The sequence below is a fragment of the Trachinotus anak genome, unplaced genomic scaffold (genome assembly GCF_046630095.1).
Source record: "Trachinotus anak isolate AG129_WGS33_773 ecotype Australia unplaced genomic scaffold, CSIRO_AGI_Tana_v1 ptg000032l, whole genome shotgun sequence".
Lineage (NCBI taxonomy): Eukaryota > Metazoa > Chordata > Actinopteri > Carangiformes > Carangidae > Trachinotus > Trachinotus anak.
The window spans coordinates 665699-674249 of NW_027273883.1; the positions used below are offsets into that span (position 1 = coordinate 665699).

Below are 8551 nucleotides of genomic sequence, written 5' to 3' on the forward strand. Positions count from 1 at the left end.
TTTTGAGGAATCTTGAATGAACTAATAAATCTGAGGGTTAAAGGGATTAAAGTTAATGAGTTGCTGTTGTATAATGGGAACCGGCACCTCTGACCAAACTTCTCAGAGTTCAGCACATCAGATAAAATCCTGGGGTCTGCTGAACAGCTGACGGACGCCTCCATGGTCTTCTGTCCTGTCTAATCCATTTTAATGAACTGTCTCCAGCAGGCTGTGCTGTGACATGGGATGGAGTCAATGTTAGCTTAATGAAAAAGGAAACACCAAAACTGTCAGTGTCCCCGCGGGATCCATGCACAGACCTAATTGTGGTGTTTCCAGGTAAGACACTGGTGTCACGGCTGACTACTGCAACACAGATTCATGCAACTTCCTTGTTTTTTGCAGCCCTGGGTGGGGGGGTTGGGGTGGGGGTTCATGTGTTGTTTACTGCCTTGTCTGAGAGTAGCAAACTCACTTTCACCTGTCATGTCATCACCTGAGTGTGACAGTAACAGAGAAACAGACACAGCAGCCTGTTGCACACCTGTTTCTAAACTCAGGTACTGAACTCAAGCTAAATACACCTGAAACCTTGTCAGTACAGAGAGCCAGAGTTAGCATCAGCACAACTACTAACACTGTGTCAGCCACTGCCAGTTTACATCAGTGAGGTTTCTTCACAGGTTCACGTCTTCAGTAGGAACCAATGAGCTGAGAGCCACAGACAGAAGAGGGAAGAGACTCGAAACGAAGAACATCATCAAACTAATCACTCAAACGATACAGAACAGAACAGAGAGCTGTGGTGTTAACAGCAGAGACACAGGCAGGCAGGTGGGTCCAGGGGAGTTTACCTGAAGCTTTGCCCTGCAGCAGCTCCGGGCAGCAGACCAGGATGCAGGTGATGCAGAGCAGCCACGACATCGTCTCTGTGGTGACAGACTGAGGATCGCTGCCTCGTTATAAACCTGCAGACCCGCTGAGTCACCATGAGGAGGACCGACCAAGTCACACCTTCATCCCTCCTCCCTCCTCTTCCTCCTCTTCTCCGTCCTCGTCTGTCCATCTTGGTGAATCCAAGAGTCCTTGAACACGACTCAGGAGACGGATGGTGAGCCGTGAAGGCCTCTGATTGGACGAGAGGATCTCTGAAACACAGATGACGAGGGTCATTGTTCAGTGTGACGCTGTTATTTTTGTTCCTGAACAGTGAAGCTGCTTCACCTGAGGACCAGGTGAAAATGTTGTATGAAGGTCAAATGTTTCGTAAATGAAACTTCTAACAAAGATCGTGAGCGAGGTGAATTAGACCATTAAAAATACTCCTAACAGATCAGACCTGAACACGTTGATCTGACTCAGTGTGACTTCACTTCCACAGAGCAACCCCACTCTCTGTTCTTCTCACAGACCATTGTTTATTGTCTTTCTTCCGCTCACTGTTTGGGCATCGAACTAGTCCTGCACTGTTCATCATAGGAATTCCATTCAAAAGCCAAAACGTGCAGCTTCATCAGGTGACGGGTGGCATTACTTTTCACAGCAATGTGTCTCATAATTTCCAAAATATGAAGGGTTTTGTCAGATTTTTTGTCAGAGGACATGTTCAAATCCTCGTAATCTTCCTCCTCTTCGAACCTCAACTGCTCCAGCATATTTTTAGACTTGCTTTCTGCTTTGAACAGGTCCCAGGAGCTATTCTAATAACTTTGATAGTTTTTGAAATAATTACAGCTTAAGTGTTTTGTTTTTTTCTGACAGTTTTTGATGGGAGTCTATGGGGAGGAGGTTAGAATGGATTAGATCACAGCTACAGTGGAAGAGGGTGTTTGACTTCTCAAAGAAATTTCTGTTTAACTTGCCACAAATTTCACTCTTGACACATAATTTTTTCCCAAGTTGTGGACAAATTTGACCTGTTTCACACAATGTCTAACTCATAGAAACTGAGCAGTTTAAATCACCATGGTAACCTCTCAGGTCAGGTGAGGACAAATAACCTTTTCAGATCAGCTGATCAGTGACTCCTCTGACTACTGACAGTTAGTTGCAGCTCAATTTGAAATAGTTGTTGCTGACATTTTTCTTAGCAGCCAACAACACAGTTAAGTTGTTAACACTAAGCAATTAAAATCACCATGGTAACCTCTGATTAGACATCTTCTCTGATGAGAGACAGACAGAGTTAGTTGCAGCTCTATTTTAAATAGTTGCCGGCATTTTGGACATTGAAGCTCAGCTTCAGACTTTTCTCACCAGCCAACAAAAGTTTAGCTTCAGGATCCCACTGCAATAAGTTTCCTTCAGTCTCACAGTGAAGCAGTGATGTTGTCTGAACATCATGATTCACTGCAGACAGGCCACAGCTGATTCAGCTGCCGTTACTGGGACAGTTTGACAACAGAGAAACAAAATACAGGCTGAAGTTACAGCAGCACATTAATGAGCTTTTACAGGATCTTGCTCTTGTCATGTACAGGCCTGTATGTTGTCGTCAACATGTTTCCATCTGTCGGAGCAGCAGGAACATTTTTAACTTGCTCCATTTTCACACAAAAGTCAGATTTCACTCTGAGCTGCTAAAAAGCAGCAGATGAGGCTCTGGGCTGGATTTAAATGACAGGAGCGGAGGACGGACAGACAGAGCCATCTTACCCTCCTCTTTGTCACCTGTGGGTTGGTGTCTGGCATCACACATCCTGTTTCTGATTAAGATGAGTCAAGATGACACAAAATGACGCAACATGGAAGAGTTTAGACATGCAAGATTGAAAAATAACTTCTTGAAAAACAAGAAGAGGAAGTGAGAAATGACCACAGACATGTAGGCACTGGCTCAGGATGACAGTCAGTCAGTGTCTTTGTCACTGGTCCTGGGGTTTGATCATAGGAGCTGAAACAACAGAAGAGCACGGTCCACTCATCAGAACTTGAAGATGGCGGTCTGGGACAGGAGGACGCCCTGGAGCTTTCTGTTACTGCTGGCGGGTAAGATGCCACTGGAGGTATTTGTATCATCTACACAACAGGGTTCATGTGTGTGTCATCCTGGCAAAATGTGTAGCAGGAACTACAACCACAGAGGTGGTTTCCTGTACTTGTGCCTGTAACAGGTACACTCACCTGAGATACCTCTGTCCGTCCATCTGTCACAGCTGTAACTCATGATTATTTAGATTAATGGAATAATCTTTCAAGGTGACGTCTGTTTCAGTTTCCTGTGATATAAACAGAGAAGAGCAGAAAATCTGAGACAAAAAGATCACAATGATAATCAATAAACCAATTATTACGAGTTGCTAAATATGTTTCAGTTCAAATGAGTTCACTGACTTCTTGTTTTAATTTTCATATTTTTGCTGCTTCCAGTTTGGTTTTTTCAGTTGATCAAGTTCAAAACTTTCAAATGTCTCAGCAATAAAACTCACTTTCTTCAGGTGTTTTTTATAGATGTCTACTCTGCACCTTTCTGTCTCTGTCTCCAGTTCATCTGCTGCCACTGCTTTTGTTCTTTACATTCAACTTGTCAAACGTTTCAAACATAATCAGCTGCAGCTCTGAGACTCTGGAGACACTCATCCGATTCAGTTGATATCTTCAGGTCCTTTGTTCCAAAGCTCAGCTGTTGTCACTGTGTCACTGTGTTTGTATCAAGGTGCTGTGGGTCAAAGTGTGAACTATCCAACTCCTGTTTGTGCTGTGGGGGGCTCGACTGTCACCCTCCCCTGCACCTTCACACCACTAATGGAGATCATCAGAGTCGTCTGGTGCACGAATCATCTGATTTGTCATGGATCCTTTCCATCTGTGTATGACAGTGAATCAATAACCAACCGACCTATTGACCCTCGCTACCAATACCTGGGAGACATGACGGGAAACTGCACTTTACAGATCAGAAACCTGCAGAGGAGAGACAGTAAAACGTTTCGCTTCAGGATGGAAGGGATTATAACTGCAGGACATTTCACAGGAAAATCAGGAGTGAATGTCACAGTTGTTGGTGAGAGCATCACAAACTAATCTAACACAAACATGGATCATTAATATCAAGAGAGTTAAACTACAGTTTTAAATTGATTTCAGATGCAACTCCAATGAGAATAATCAGCTCCAGCAATGAGACGAAGGTGACAGAGGGTCAAACACTCACACTGATCTGCACCTCAGTCTGCACCTTCCACCAACTGGAGGTCGCCTGGTTCAGAGATGACCACGCCCTCCCTGAGTCTGGCCCCGCCCTCCGGCTCAGCGCTCTGACTGCTGAGGATTCTGGGAAATACACCTGTGGTTTGAAGACCGGCCAGCCGGGACGCTCTGTGGCGTACACGCTGCAGGTGGAGGCTGCAGGTGGAGAGAAAGGTGTGTTTGATCAGTTCTTCTCTTCCATCGGCTTCTTCACAGTCAGCTGAGTGATCGGTGTCTCATCCCTCTTTACAGGAACCACACTGGACAACCTGACCATCGTCCACCTGGTCCTGTTCACGGCGCACACAGTGCTCATCATCATAGTGGCGTCCATCATCATCAAAAGGTAATTTCCACCCACAAGAAGCAAACACAAATCATTCTGTTACATAATCAGCTTCACAGAGTCTCTATTTTATCAGATAGTTTGGATTCAGTCCTGAATCTCAGAACAAAAGTCCCTGTTCAGTCTTATTTTTGTCAATTAAACTCTTTTTACATTTTAGCCTCAGTCAAAGACAAACAAACATTTTCCTCTAGTTTCAGTCGACTGAAGCATGTGACATTTTCATCAGAAGAGAAGCTGACAAAAGCTGTAGACTTTATTAAGCAGCTGTGTCGTCGGCTGCAGCCACATCTGTTCTTCTTCCCGTCTGTCAGGACGTGTGTTTGCAGGAGAGCAGCAGATCAGCAGCAGAGAGACAAGTGAAGACGCAGGTGAGTCGGTGACAACTTCCTGATAACAGACAGGCTGCTGGTCAGTGGCTACAGGTGAGTGCAGAGGACCTGGAGAGGTGGTGGCGGCTGGAAGACTACAGATAAAACTGTAGACACGTGGCTGAGTCAGTACCTGCAGTTAAGAGGTGGATCTACAGTTTAAAGCATTTATGTTTTTAAATAAAAGATTTTTAAAATACACATCATGATGACGTCCTTATAACCATTTTGCACGTTGGTCTAAAAAATATTAATTTTGCAATAAATTTTTGGTCCAGTTTTGTAATCATTCTGTCCATGTTTTTATAATTTTATATTTGAGGAAACAACTGAGTTGTTCACTTGAATGTAGAGGAAGTTCCCTGGATAAATGTGCAGCCCCTTGGTGGACCCCCAGACCGAAACAGGCAACATTAGCTCAGGCCTCCTTAAGAGGCCACTTTACTCTGATTGGCTGAACATCCAGAGGCCTGCTGAGGGTCAGTGCTCGTCCTCTGACAGTGAGGAGGAAACAACCTGGAAAACTGTAACTGAACATAATTGATTGTAATTGACAGTATTTACATTGTAAATCTGCTGCTGATGAGCTTTTATCTGTCTCCTTGGAACTGAAAGTTCAGTGCAGTTAAATTCTGTGGCCGCTCGCTAACCGCGATGAAACAACCCCCCCCCATCCCAACTGTGGTGGCAGCTGCTGATCTGAGTGTAAAAAGCAGAACAGTCGCCGACTGCAGCTTCAGTTTACGTCTCTAACACCAAAAACCATCTCAGTGTAGTTTCACATCTCCTCTGTCAGGCTTCTCTCTGGACAGAGAGGAGAGAGGATCTGAGCCTCTCTTCCGATTGGCTGTTTTCTGAGTGATCCAATAAAAATACAGCAGATTTCAGGTAAACACTCAGAGAAACCAAATCCTGCGAGGTTGGATGGTGGGTCCAGGTGGGCGGGGCTTGGGGCGTGACTGAGGGTGGTGACTGCTTTGTTGTGACATCACAAAGTTCCAGAAGTTCCAAAATCACAAACACATGGACATCTACCTTTAGACTGTGTGGAGCTTTAATAAGGTCAGTTTTTGACAGGACATAAAGGTAGAGCTCAGCTGTGAGGACAGAGTGCAGCACCTTGATGATACTGCAGTAACCTGCAGTTGAAAGAAGACGAACGTTTGCACATTTTGAATTTAATAATGTAATAATAATTTGCTTCGTGAGACAAAGGTGAAGTTTTCCGTCAGTATTTGGCAGCTCAGCAGCTACAGACCAACATTAGTGGAGCAGACAACCTCACACTGTGGAGCTTCATCCAACCACACTTTCATTTGAAAAGCTCTGCAGCCTGACGGCATCTTGGAAAACAACTTTCCCCAGCACTAACACTCCACCGCACAACACCTTCTGATCTTACAGAAAAAACATTATCCACTGGTGTTGGTCAGTAAATTACACTTTCATTATTTTACACTGGAAGGAAGAGACAGGAAGACATAGATATCTTCTATAAAAATGCTCTGTACTCTCACACTCCTTCCTCTCCTCTCCTCTGCTCTGTTAGTCAAAGATCTCCATCAACACCAGTTATCTTAAACTGAGAATCGATTGTGGATCAAATCAAACTGTGAGACTGAAGGACCCTCACTCCGCCACCAGCTCTGAAACACTGCGGGTGTCGGCTGCTTTTTCTCTTCCTCATCTCATCTGTGCTGTTTGAACTCTGCTTCCTGTTTCAGCCTCCAGACGTTGTCAAGGAGACGTGACACCGAGAGGAACGAGGCCAGACTGTCTGACATCACTGATACCGTCTCCAATACCTCTGCTCTAAAGCTGATTGGTGGTGACTGCTTCCTGTACGGAGCCAGTGTGACCTCGACCATATGTTGGGTGTTATTTGTGTTTAAGCAGCTGGTGGCTGAAAACTGTAATTCACTATCTATTGTTGGCTCTTTTCAGTCAAATACTTCTTTTTGCTTCAGTCAGCAGTAAGGATGTTCATTTTCAATAGTCAATAGGCCAATAGCCAACACTCGTTAACCACTCATTAACTGCTTGTTAACTGCTTGTTAACTGCTCATGAACCATAAACCGACAAGATTAAAATGTACTGTTCAGCATAGACAAGTGTTTAAAAAATATCAATACACAGAGGCTAAATTGGACTGGAACGATCTGTGAACTGTCAGAACCTGCTCAGGTCATGACCCAGGATACTTAACTGGTTAACTGACAGTATGAATCAGTTATTGTTATTGTTGGTTCATGGTTAACAAGCGGTTTATTGTGATCAGCCCAGGTTAGTAGCTTCACTTCTTTAACATGTTTATCATATTTCTACCTGCTGAAATAGTGCCACCTTAAAAACATGGAGATTAAGATCTGAATATTTATTATATTGATATCAATATTTGAAAAAAGCTGCAAAAATCAACATTTTGTGTTTTCAGAAATAAAATAACAGTTTCTGAAACTGTGTTTTAAACAGTTAATCTAGTCCAGGTTTGACAAGATTCAAATTAGATGTGGAAGTTTTTTAACTAGACCTGGGCTGTGGTCTTTTTGTCTCAGGAAGGTTCAGACTGAGTGAAGTGACCTGAGGGATCTGAGCAGCCATGATCAGAGCTGAGGAAAGGAGCCTCCGTGCTTCCTATCTTATCTCCTTTAGCATAGGAAACACTGGAGCTTCCTTCATGAAAGGAAAGGAGAAAATGCTGTCCCATGATTCTTTGCTGAAGCAACATTTGAAGTGACACCCTGTTGTAATTTCACTACAGCAGAGCAGCTGATTTAAATTTGTGACCTGATCCAACCCTTATGGAAATCCTGAGCATCATGAAGAACAAACGGATCAAATGTATAGTTAACAATATCATCATCATCATAACAAAATATTGTATACATAAATATATATATAAACTTCGAGTACTCGTTCTTCTTTCATGTTATTAAATAATTTCAACATTTCAGTCCTGTTTGTTGGTTTTTATTTCCAACAGTATCTGTGTTGTTTCAAAGGAGTTTTAAATTGAAAGCAACTGGACTTGGTTATTTGTCTAGGAAGACGTGTCACCTCTCATCCAAGAGGCTTCATCAGTTCTTTCTCGCACCTGACCTGGGACTGGTCCAACTATCTGGTGTACACCAGATAGTTGGACCAGTCCCAGCCTGGAAGTAGATTTCTCTGACGTTTCCGCCGCAGCCAACCACAAAACCAAAACCTTTAAAACACACACTCGCAGCAGGACCAAAACCCAGCAGACATTCTGTTTATTTCACTCCCCTTATTTAAAGTCCGTTCTTCTTTCTCTAATGGCGGTGAACTGCTAGTAGCAGCTGTCGCGCCATTTTGTTTTTCGAATTTCTCCCGCCATCGCTGCTAACGGCGGCTAGCTGCTTCACAGAAAAGGCTGAGAAACTAGCTACTTGTTTGATATTAATTAAACCAACTAGAATTCATTTAGTTTAATGACAGAACGCTGCTGACCTCAGTTAAATTTCCCAAAGTTTAAATCACCTTCACCTGTGTCATTGGTAAAAAAACAAGACAAACAAAAAAAACCCACAATAACCTTTCATATTGTAATGAAAGTGGCCTGAGATGAAACTCAACCTCTGGACCTTCTCCTGACTCTGACTTTTGCCGTCATGAATCTATTTCTTCTTCTTCCCCTGGCGT

General features: G+C 43.4%; 1 protein-coding gene across 3 annotated transcripts in view; it reads left to right on the top strand.

Moving 5' to 3' along the window:
• Positions 1–7841, top strand: part of LOC139612811 (polymeric immunoglobulin receptor-like) — a 60694-nt gene extending 52853 nt beyond the window's left edge. For 2 of the 3 annotated variants that reach the window (XM_071468829.1, XM_071468828.1), the window contains exons 3-9: positions 211–321; positions 666–2970; positions 3638–3985; positions 4069–4344; positions 4423–4516; positions 4831–4887; positions 6612–7841. In XM_071468829.1, coding sequence (XP_071324930.1) covers positions 2919–2970; positions 3638–3985; positions 4069–4344; positions 4423–4516; positions 4831–4879 — 819 coding nt within the window. In that variant the 5' untranslated portion in view covers positions 211–321; positions 666–2918 and the 3' untranslated portion in view covers positions 4880–4887; positions 6612–7841. The remainder of the gene's footprint in view (positions 1–210; positions 322–665; positions 2971–3637; positions 3986–4068; positions 4345–4422; positions 4517–4830; positions 4888–6611) is intronic. The other variant, XM_071468830.1, reaches the window with a different exon arrangement.
• The last annotated feature ends 710 nt before the right edge of the window (positions 7842–8551 follow it).